The following is a 12,368-nucleotide window of genomic DNA, read 5'->3' on the forward strand; positions in this document are numbered from 1 at the left end:
GGGATTGAACTCAGATCCTTCCGTTTGCCAGTCAAGCGCTTATCCTACTGAGCCATCTCCCCGGCCCAATGCTAAGAATTTCAGCAGTGTCTGTTTTAGACAGCTTGCAGTTGCTGTGATATAATGCCTGAAATAATCAACTGAGAAGGAGAGATTCACTTGGCTCATGATTTAGTGGCTTTGTTACACAGCTGGCCCTGTTGCTTCAGTTCTGTGGTGCAACAAAACATCATGGTAGATGAAGTCTGTTTACCTTGTGACAGCTAAAAGCTGAGGAGAGGGGAGAGAGAGAGGAGAGAGAGGAGAGAGAGAAAGAGAGAGGAGAAAGACAAAGACAGAGACAGAGAGACTTCAGAGTTGGGCCTTATATGCCTGCCTTCAAAGGTGTACCCTGATGCTGTAGCTGCCTTTCAGAGGCCCCAACTTCTAATGTTTCCACCATCTCCCAACAGCACCACTGCTGGCAACAGTCATGAGACCTTGTAGGACACTCTAGATTCAAGCTACAGCAGTCTGCAACATAGACAAATTGAATAAGCAACATTTTAAATCTGAACACTTATGTTGCAGGTATTTATACACAATAACCTTAACAACTCTAAGATGGGCACTCCAGATCTAATATTATTAATACTAATAAATGATTGACTAGACCAGGGACATCCAGAGAATAAGATGTAAAACCAAATTTTAATCCAAATATCCTCAACTCTGAAACTGGTACCTTACCCAGTTTATTATACTCCCTGGTAGGGGACGTTGATTTGTGGGGACCTTCTATGGACTATCTATGAGAGAGTAAAGAAGTAAATCCATTGCAAGGCTTAGGGACAGATTTTATTGTTATATTAACTGGCAGCAACCCCAAATATAGTGGGGATCCTCATAGGTCTGCAAAAGCATATAGTTTTTACCAAGACAGTTACCAAATGATGTACCTCTGTGAGTTGTTCAAACTGGTAAGGCTTTATGGTCCTTTGTGATATTTGCCCAAGTTCCAATTACAATGCATAATTAAATCTAAACTAAAAGTACCACAAAACCCCTAAACAACTGACCTTCATTCCATTTCAAAGCTTATACATATATCTGGGAACTAAGTAACAAATGCTAGGAATGATTGAGTTGAGTTTTATAGGATGGTGAAGCTTGCTCAAGTGATTTCTGAATTGGTCCACAGTTTGGAATATTTATAAGCTACCACAAAAGCCTTCCTAATTGGTTCCTCCATTCCTGATTTCCTCTTAGTTTTGCTCTGTTGTTTATATCTTCACCTCAGCAATCTTCCTAAAAGATTTTTTTGTTGCTTCTGTGTGATTTGTCTCCCTGTTCACTATTTTTTTTTTATTCTTTGTCCTTGGTCTGTATAATCTGGTTCCCAATTTACCTCTACTGTGTCTCTCTCAACTCCTTTTTCCTAGAGGCTCATTCACTCCTTTTCCTCGTCTCCAACTCTTACCACTTTCTTTTGTATTTTTAAAATTAATTTCTTTTCTCTCTCTCTCTCTCTCTCTCTCTCTCTCTCTCTCTCTCTCTCTCTTTCTTTGGTACAGGGTCTCACTACACAGCTCAGACTTGTAGTGATCCTCCTGTCTCAGTCTCCCCAGTGCTGGGATTACAAGTGTGCACCACTGCACCTGGTTTTGGTGGCTGGCACAGCATGCTCAGGGTTCTGAGGCTTGCATGGCAGGCAGTGCCTGGGACTGAACCTGGGTCCTTGCTCTTTCCAGGCAGATGCTTAGATCACCAAACTATCTCCCCAGCCCACCACTTCCATTTTCACCTCCAAACCACTTACTCCATTTCCCCATTTGTTCTTTCTGCCCTTTCCCACTATCTCTGTCTTGGAGTATGCTCCTTTATCTTTTTTACAGATGCAACTTACAAATCCTTTTATATCTACTTCTTTTGATTCATTCAGTGGACATTTAACTGTGCAGTGAGGTGTAAGCGCCCAGGAGTAGCTCTAAGGTAATTTTCTCCATGTAATTTACTAAAAAGGATGGTATCATTTTTATTCCACCTCTAGCCTAGTTGTGACTTCATCTTTGAGGGAGAGCTCATTCTGATTCAAATGATCTATCACTTTCATCCCACACTTGGGCTATCTCCAACTGTAACATTATCCCCACACAATCTTGAATTATATACCTACTGTAAGCAATTGATCATACTTTAGGTACTACCTCTTCTGGCCCTATGACACAGCATATGGTTAAAACAAAGTAAGGAATATTTATCCAGAGAGAAAATTTAATTATAAGTTAATCCCATAACTGAGTTAGACATAAATTATGTTGCACAATGTTCTTGTTCTTAAATAAAACAATTATTAATACTTGAGTATATGAATTATTTTGCTTCATGCTGTGAAAACAACCAAGACATAATGGCTTCCCTTTAGTTTTTTTTTTTAAAGGCATTTCTATTCAAATGCTTGGTTTGCTTTCAACCCATATTTCATTTTTTCCCTTATTATCTCTTTAATACCCATCATCTTACAATTTTTTTTGCCAGTTAGCCATCAATACAGATGGGATGATGGAATGGGGAAGAGCCGGCACAGTAATCATCTTACTGGCCCAGTCAAACTCCTTATCTCATCTTTCTCTACTCCAAAAAGGAGAGGGAAAGTGATAATGTTGTTAGGGAGACAGAGTGCACTTAGAGGAGCACAAGACATTTTTTAAAAATCCAGGGAAAACCATTGTATGAAGTAGGATAGGATAATTAGGGGGAGTGTTCTAGAACTGTTTTTACCTACATCAATGAAACTAAAACCAAGCCTTTCACCAATCCCCGATGGTTATTACAAAACCACACTTATTCTGAAGATTAAAAAGCCACATTCAGACTGCTGCCAAAGCCTGGGTGGAGGAGCTGAGGTCAACATCAAATTTGAAATATTTAAACTGTTTCCACAATGCAGATAATTAAGAGTGTTGTTGTGGGCAATGGTACTGTTGGTAAAACATGTCTCCTGTTTCCTATACAACACACAAATTTTCATCTGAATATGTACCACTATTTTTGACAACTATGCAGTCACAGTTATGATTCGTGGACAACCATACACTCTTGGGCTTTTTGATACTGCAGGACAAGATGATTATACCAAATCACGACCACTGGGTTATCCACAAGCAGATGTAATTCTAGTCTGTTTTTCAGTGGTGTCTCTACCCTCATTTGAAAGTGTGAAAGAAAAGTGGAACCTGAGATAACTCACCACTGTCCAAAGACTCCTTTCTCAATTGTTGGCACCCAAATTGATCTCAAAGATGATCCCTCTATTATTGACAGACTTTCCAAGAGCAAACAGAAACCCATCACTCCAGAGACTAATGAAAAGCTGGCCGTGATCTGAGGCTGTCAATTACGTGGAGTGTTCTGCACTCAGACAGAAAGGCCTAAACAATTTTTTTGTTGTTGTTGTTTTAGGCTAATTATACATATATTTGAACAAGGATCCAAGATGCAGGGAAATCATTTCATTTTTACTTAGGCAAACTGCTGAGGAAAATACAAGTGGTTATACTCTGTTTTCTATCTACTGCTCCTTACCTAGAACATAAATTTCACTGTTGACTACGGCTGTGCTGAATCGGTACTTAGAGTAGTGCATGGGTGCCCGCTCTTGCCATTGATCTTGGCTGGGGTCATACTGCAACAGTTTGTTGCTTAATCGATCAGGTTCTTCATCAGGAAGATCCATCTGCAGGGAATATGACAGCCAATATAATAATGCACCACTTAGAGGTCTTTGCAAGTACATGAGCACAATTAATCTGAGCAGACAGCCAGGAGATGAATGGAGGTTAACCATAGTGACACAAACACATCAAACCCTAGGACACGAGCTTGTGCATGTCCTGTCAACCCGAGGAATTTATATTCTAATATGATGGTGATAAAGTACTGGGTATAGCAAGCAATCTGTGATTCTAGCAGTGAGACATGATAGACTTAAAAAAAAATGAAGCAACTGAAAAACCTTAAAAATAAAACCAAGCTCTCTTGAACAGTATTTAAAGTGTAATTCCATATGAATAAACTTGATAGTTGTGGATTTTAATAATATTTGTGTGAAACTAATTTTTAATAATTCATAAGGCATTTTTTCTAACTTATATGTGTGAAAGTTGCAAAAGTATCTTAGTGTTTTAGTACTTAGATAAATTTTATGCCACAATTATGACTTATCTATAAAAGATCTGAATTCAATTTTCAAGGCCCATGGACTCATATAAAGTTGTTTTTATGTACTCATTTATATATTTTTAATATGTAGACATAGTACAAAATGAGTATGTTTATTCTTACAGATATAAATGACTTCTCAGATTCCAGGTGAAATAACTTTTTCTGTATTCAATGTATCTGGAACTTCTTGACTTCAAGTTAAAGTGTCTCTCCTTTTGTTGTGTTCTGGATCCAAATGTTCAACAAAGAAATAACGAAATGACGAAATCATGAAAGTTGTGTGTAACTGACTTTCATTAACTACTTTAAATACGCCAAGAGCTCTGAACACACTGGTACATTCCCAACTCCAGGTTATTCTGCAACTTAATGTATTATTTTAGGTGCTCAATCTGATTAGCAAAAGCCTTTGTTATGCAACGCATGTTATTTGTTCAAAGAATATGAATTAACAAATATTTACTGTTTTAATTTTCCTTTTTTTAAATTTTGAGACAGGGTTTCACTATGTATCCCAGGCCGGCCTCAAACTCATGGTAATCTTTTTGTTTCACATGCCTGGCTTAATTTTCTTTTTAATTTAAATATTTCATCACTTTTTAAAAGATAAAAAGTAGACATGCTCTTTGATTGTCTTTGGAGCTTGTTCATGAAAACTTAAAAATGGACAGTTTTGAAAAAGTTTAACTACAAATAACTTGTCAGACTTCAGGTATGATAAAATTTATATTACTTTTATGACCTGCTAATAATAAAAATGTGTTAAGTACAAAGTTTAACTTTAAAAAATAGGTATGACATACTATAATTGGCAAAGTTCAAGCTTATAAAATCAATACAAAACTATCAGTTTTATCATGAAGCAAATCAGCAGGAAAAAAAGAAATACAGGCAAAAATACATTGATCTTATATTATGGGGATGAAGAATGAGATATAAGACTAATTTTTTATTAGAAGGACTGGATGGCCAGGGGAGAGCAGCTGGAGAGACGCTACTGTAAGTGCCAAAGGACCCAAGAGGACAATGAAAAGAGGAGTGACAGTCACTGCAGTCACACTAATTCTTTAATTTTGGCTGTAATCAATTCCCTGGGCTTCCAGGTAAGCATTATTCTACTGTCCCCATCAGCTGATGCTCAACAAAAACAAAATGTTCACAATTGTGACGCACTTTTTTGGACAGGAGTACACTATCACAGAATCAGTACTTTGGTTTCCCCCGTGGAGTACAATTTTTAAATCTGGAAGAGACCTAAGAATCTCTCATTCCAGATCACACAGCTACTGGACTTGGGACAGGTCTGGGATGAGGATTCAGCTTCTCTGCCTCTTTTTACATGTTCCCTACAGATAATCCCTCAGCATAAAACATCTTTCATAATTAGCAACAATGGGAAAAACTATGAAGAATACCACATGAATACCAAATGAAGTCATGCCTATAAATAACACACTTAAAATCCATTCTCTAAATTGCTTCCACACTTTAAAACCTTAAATTTATATCTTACGAAACAGAAAATATTTTATCAAAATGAAAGTCATATTCTTATATTGAACAACTACAGCATTTTTGAACAGAGACAGACTCAGCACAATCATGCCAATTAGGTACACAAGAAATTTCTTAACCTGAGGGGTCCAGCCTCCAATCACATAAAGTTTATTTTTCACTGTCACTACAGCATGACACGCCAACTGCAGTGGAAGAGGGGACACCCTTTTCCAGTTGTCTCCATCTACAGAGAACTTATCAACATAGTTTGTAACAAGGTACTTGTTTTTAATTTTCATCTGTCCTCCTACAACATAGAGGTCATTATGGACACTGCCCAGAGCATAGAGCTCCCGAAATTCAGTTGTGCATAACTTTTCCCAAAACTGGTTTCCTCTATCATGATACCTGTAAATCAACAGAGAAAGAACTCAGGATTAGAGTTATGATCAAAACAACTCAAGAAACATACTGGTTTCTTTTCTAATTAAAAATGATGAGATATGGCCCTTCCAAAATTAACATAAAACAGTGATATAGGTTCACTTTTTTTAAGGACTGATGAACAAAATATAGTATGATTAAAAATGGCTAATCAAAAAACTACCTGAAGAATTTCATTTTAAAAATTTATTTATTTATTTATTTATACCAGGGATAAAACTCTTATGCTACTGAGATATATCCTTGGCCCCTAACTGAAGAATTATAGAAAATATAATGTATATAAAAAGTACAGACTGCCCAGAACTAATGTTCATTTCCTAATTCTGGGAAAGAAAAATCAAGAATGAGTAGGAAAGTTTTTCAACCACTCATTTGTAAGTCTTCCATTAAAGAGCAAAAAGAAACAAAAATATATGCATTTGTTTATTCTGGTGACAAGAAATATTTTAATACTATATTAAAGAAATCATGATTTTAGGACAGAGAATCTGAAAATACCTCAATTCAAGATTTCAAACAGGATGATACAGGATGTGTCAAATTTTCAGGATTCCTGTGGTTCTAAGGGGCTTAAAATTGGACCAAGACTAGCTAGGCATGGTGGTACACATTAGTAATCCCAGTACTTGAGAAGCTAAGGTAGGAGGATTGCTGAGTTTCAGGCCAGCCTGGAATAAATAGTGAGTTCAAGGACAGCCTGAATAATATAGCAAGACCGTGTGTTTGGCAAAAGCAAAATATAAACAAAAAAACTGGATCAAGAGCACTGAATAAAAAGTGTAAAGAAGGAAATGAAGGGGAGAAATGAGGGTAATGGAAGGGTGAGTAATGGGAATGGACAGGGTCAAAACGTATTTATGGCATGTATGAAAATGCCACAGTGAAATCCTGTATTCTGTAATGAAGGTATATTGATACCTTCATACAAAAAATAGAGAACACTAAGTTTTTTAAAGCAGAAAATGCTATAGTTGCATGTTAATGAAATAAAGTGCTTAAAAATTTAAATAAACCCCAACCTTTGTAGAAAGCTGCTGGGCATTTAACATCTGTTTTTATCAACTAGATATGGTAATTTCTTACTGGAACAGTTCCATCAGTCTGAAAGGAGTCTGGGGAGACAGGGGCCCTAGGGTATATGGCCTCAGTGACTGCTGGGTCTGACACAGCAACAGATCGTCTGGTGGGGAGGGCACTAAGTACTTACTGAGTATATCTCATCTTGTAAGTCTATTTTTTCCAACCATGACTTGGAATACACAGTCTGAGAAGAATACACGTATTGTACAAGTAAGTACAGTGGAATAAAATATGTGAAATTAAATGTCCCAGGAAACCTAGACAGTCTACTTTGAATTAAAAATATAAAAACACAGGAGAGCATAGAAAATAAGAAGAAAGTTGTTCTGTTTGGAAAGAGTAAAAATGACAAAGGAATTACATGTTGTTTTATACATGTTGTTTTATACAACTTTTAAGTATAATAAGAGTTCCCTCCAGCTGTCCCATGCCAGCTCCCATATTCCCCAGAGAGAACATTTACTTCAGGGAAGTGGAAAGGTGTGTTCCTGTCCTAGAGGGCATATCTGGCTTGTCACCATCAAATGCAGAAGTATACTGAACCTTATAATGCCTGTTTCATATAATTCTAGGCAGAAAACCTGTCTCCAGAATCACAGGTAATGTTTTCACTACTATTTTTAATTGTATGGATTTTAGAAGAGAAAGGAGAATTAGCTGTCTGCATGTGGGGGTTAACTGAAACAAAGCCAAGTGAATGAACATATAAATAGAAGCAAAAATGGGTTTTGGTATTCTGAGATATAGTTTAAGAAAGTAGGCTGGGAATGGAATACATGCCTTGAAGGGTGGGAAGTACACGTCTGTTGGGTGATTGCTAATCTGATTTTTATAGTAACATTTAGAACTAAAGATGGGGAGGAGAGAAAGTGCCCAAATTAAACTATAAAACGTATTCATAAGGAAAGTGGACATAATATAAAAAGCAAACAATAGTGACAAAAGTAATCACCGTTTAACAGGTTGATATCTTACAGGTGACATGTAACCTCTTGTATGCTGACATGGAGAAGTAGCGAATCTTTTTCAAAATAAATGCTTACCAGAGTACTAGTCTACTTCCTCCTTTCAGAACACATTTGCATGGAAATCTACACACTACACAGAAAGGGTAAACTCAAGAGCATCTGGACAAAGATGAAAGAGTTAGATAGAAATAATTTTGCAGGCATGTACCACTACACAATACATTCCTCACACATATCACAGAACTGGCACGAAGGTGACCTTCAGCACTGCTAGATTTTAGCTACTCAGACACTGCCAGAAGTTTCACTTAAGCTAATAGCAAGATAATTTCATCAGTGGAGGAATGGTAGATGTGACTGGTAATTTTTACCCTAACTGCTATAGTTTAAGTCTAAAATGTCCCCCAAAAGTCTCTTATGTTCAGAGGTGGGACTTTCAGGGAGTGATTGGATCATGAGGGCTCTAACTTCATCAAGTTGATTAATCCCACGATCAGTTCATGAGCTAATGGATTTATCAGGAGTTAGGGCCTAATTGCCTGAAATAGGTCACATGGACATGACTTTGAAGAGTATATTCTGTCCTTGGCCTTTGGCTATCTGTCACTCTGTCCTGGCTTTCCTGAAGTGGCTTTCCTTTGTCACATCCTTCCACCATGATGTTCTGCCTCACCTCAGCTCACAGCAGTGGAATCAGCCAACTAAGCGCTGAGACTTCTGAAACTGTGAGCCCAAGGAAATCTTAGCTGTCTTCAAATTGACTTTCTTGGGTATTTTGTCACAGTTACAGACAACCTACTGGCACATTATCTGTGACCAAAGTTGAGACCCTGTGCAGTAATGGGAACCTGTTTGGATTTAAAACAGACAAGAAAGGCAGTACTGTGGTATATAGTTAGAAAAGGAAAATTTTACTATCTAGTGTTTATTCTATGTGTATATTTTATATTCACTCAGTTAGATTTAAGCACTACTCATTTACTGTCTGCCAAATAAATGATAAATGTATGTGTTCTCATAAATAAAATCCAGATGATACACTACTGATTAGCAGACACTCTCGTTCCTCTTAATCCAACCCAAAGATTAAGGCGTTTTTAGGCAATGGACATTTTTCAATACTAGAAATTTAGGAAAGATTCACAAATTTAAGTCACAGAATGAAAACTTCCTGGTTAAGAAAAAATTACTACTCTGAAAGATAAACTAAAAAAAAGTTCAAAAATCTGAATAAACTTTTTTAGTATTAATAGTTATATGAAAGTACTTAAAAACAAAGCAGTATATTATTTATTACATGAATAAATAATGAATGGTAAGAGGTAAAGTACAATTGAATCATAGCATACATATATTTAATTCAGGCAAATTTAAAAGGAAGAGCAAATGAAAATTTAAAATGTGCTCAATCATGAATGTTACATTTATGCTATATTCATTCATGGTTTTATACATATGCATACACATAACTTTGTTCTTCATGTTATTCTTTAGGGGAGCTATACAAGGTAATTTTTACCACATGTAATTTAAGATATGACCACTCAGTAGTACTTGCCAATGTCAAAACAAGATAAAAATAATTTCCTGCTAGATACAAACCTATAGATTTCGACATTCTTGTCCTTTTGTCTAGAGAGTCTGGAGGCACTTGCTTCCCCAGCCACAATGATTGTGTTATTTTCCATGACAACGCCAGTACATACGGTCCCTAAACCCTCCCCGTACTTGGGAGATGAGATGAAATAGGTCTTCTGTGAAGCAGGATCATAACAGAAACTTGCATCCCCATAGTTTCTATATCTTGACCTGATTCCTGAAGAGTTGTTGCCAATGCAGAGCAGGAGACTGGTGGTCTCCATGCCATAGCGAAGGTTCAGAGGGTGCTGCTGGGGTGTCTTGATGGCGCTGAATGCGTTCTGAATGATATCAATGCAGCCAGCATCACACAGCAGCATTGTGTTCCTTTTGAGGGCCTGCCTTAAGAAAGAAGGATTTATAAGTTCCAATCTGACTTGCTTCAAAAGCTCGACGAGATGCTCTGTGCGCAAGTCTTGGTTATGATTTACCCATCTCAGCACCAAGTCCAGAATGCTCTCTTCTCTGGATATGTTAAGATCATCTGATTTAATAAGCGTCAGAAATTGGTGCACTTCCACATCTAGTATTTCTTCATGTAAGCTCACCTCAGCAAAGTGCTGAAACAAATACTTCTTTGACTGATCAGATAAATCCTCAGCTCCAATCTGCTTAGCAAAATAATAAATTCCTACACAGTTGGAGGCATCCATATGGTCCATCATGTATTTCTGACACACACTAAAGACTTCTTCCATCTGCATAAAATAGGCAGCCATAGCGACAGTCTGGACATTAGCATTGTTGATCTCCAGAGTTGCATTGTACATATAATTTAATATCACCATCACACTCTCTGCTGTGATGTCATAGAGTACGACTTCCCTCTGAGAGCATTCAAGCAGTCCACAGGTGAACATAGCTTTGAAATATGGACTAAATGCAGCCAGGACCAGTCTGTGGCAGGGGAATTTTTCCTCTTCAGCTATGAGCACTACATCAATCATTTCTGTTAATTCTCTCATGTTCTTAATTGTATTCAATAAGTTCAAGCTATGTTGGTATTTTTCTTTTCCCTCCATCTTGTGCGCTATGATACACTCTCCAAAGTTTCTGGGCCTTCTTTTTGTTTAGTGTGATTCCTGAGGAGCTATTTGCATTTCTGGTTACTCAAAAATTAACAGAGATGCCATGAAACACTCCTGAGGGTAAGAAAACAAGCAGTTTTCATCTAAGAAAAAAAATCTCTTTAATTGAAATATGTAGCATTAGTGCTAAGAAGTATTTAAAAATAAATATGATTCATCATAAACAGAGCAGTTTAAGACAGTTATTTTTACATCTGAAAATATCTTTGATGTGTAACTAACAAGTTATTAATTGCTACGAAAATATTTCCTAAACAGCAGTGGAGAGTTTTCTAGGATTGGAAAGTCTTTCCCAACAGGAACAAAGAAAGAAGGGATAAGAGGAACATACTTGTGATTCTAGTTCAGTTAAAAAAAAAAATAAGACTAACTTGCAGGTAGAGGGCACAGGGGCATAAGTTAATAGTATCTCTAGATGCAATCTTACCCAAAAGCTTATATGCAACCTCTCCAAGAATACATCCATGTGGTATAATGACCACACCAGAGCCAGGTAGGATAGACTCTGGAAACTGGATGATTCAGAAAAAAATACACTAAAATTTTGCTCAAACTTTGATATTGGTCAAATAATTCAAAGCAGGAGATAATACAAAGATCATTTCTACTGGTCTTTGGAAAGCACAGGCAAATATCTGCTTATCTGAGAATTAATGGTATTTGGAACTTCCAACTAAATCACCCTCAACCTAGAAAATGCACCAAAACCTTCCATTTTTTCTGTCTTCCCTCTTTGTTTGGCTCTTCTTTGTTCCCCATTTCATAGTGGCAGAATTGAACTGCTTCTTGCCTTAAAAAGCACTAGTCTAATTAAAAGTCTCTTCAAGCTAGTGGTGCCATTTTTGCCTTCCCGGGGGCAATAGAAACAGGAGGTTTCAAGAAAGTTAATTAGCTGCTTTGATTTAAAGGATATTCCTAGAGCCAGGAACCTTCACGTGAAATCTCCAGCGCCTGCCTCCTTTCTTAGCCCTTACTTGGCTATAAAGATGCATACAGTGAGAATAAACGTTGACAGCAGAAAAGTTAGTACTGGGAATTAACAAAGGCAAGGTGAGATTTCAGTAACATGAACACAAAAGTTGTCAGCTATGAAGAATAGACATTTTTTAAACTTCTGAAACCCTATGAAGAATTAAAAATCTCATGAGAAATGACAGTTTTGAGCACTGGATTAAAGCTCATTTTAGGAGCATTACCCATGACAGGAATGTTTGTGTCATGACAACTCTAAGACCTACGAAGCTCTGTGCTGAAATCTGTGGAATTATAACAAATAGCCAATCTCAGAATACATTTTAACCTCTCCTACCCCACTTGCTGGACTTTCTGGCATTAATGGCTCAGTTCTTCCTATCTGCAAGGATTGAATGCAGGGCCTTTACACTGAGCTATATCCCCAGCCTTTTTTCATCTTTCTTTCTTCCTTTCCTTACCTTTCTTTTCTCTT

General features: G+C 37.0%; 1 protein-coding gene across 2 annotated transcripts in view; it reads right to left on the bottom strand.

Annotated features, from left to right (window-relative positions):
* Kbtbd12 (kelch repeat and BTB domain containing 12) overlaps window positions 1–12,368 on the bottom strand; it is a 65,430-nt gene that overhangs the window by 46,277 nt on the left and 6,785 nt on the right. For both annotated transcript variants that reach the window (XM_023706375.1, XM_012512659.2), the window contains exons 2-4: window positions 9,798–10,975; window positions 5,838–6,108; window positions 3,565–3,715 (exon numbers count right to left, since the gene is read on the bottom strand). In XM_023706375.1, the coding sequence (XP_023562143.1) occupies window positions 3,565–3,715; window positions 5,838–6,108; window positions 9,798–10,855 (1,480 nt within the window). In that variant the 5' untranslated portion in view covers window positions 10,856–10,975. The remainder of the gene's footprint in view (window positions 1–3,564; window positions 3,716–5,837; window positions 6,109–9,797; window positions 10,976–12,368) is intronic.

The sequence above is a fragment of the Octodon degus genome, unplaced genomic scaffold, assembly GCF_000260255.1.
Source record: "Octodon degus isolate 3935 unplaced genomic scaffold, OctDeg1.0 scaffold00254, whole genome shotgun sequence".
Taxonomy (NCBI): domain Eukaryota; kingdom Metazoa; phylum Chordata; class Mammalia; order Rodentia; family Octodontidae; genus Octodon; species Octodon degus.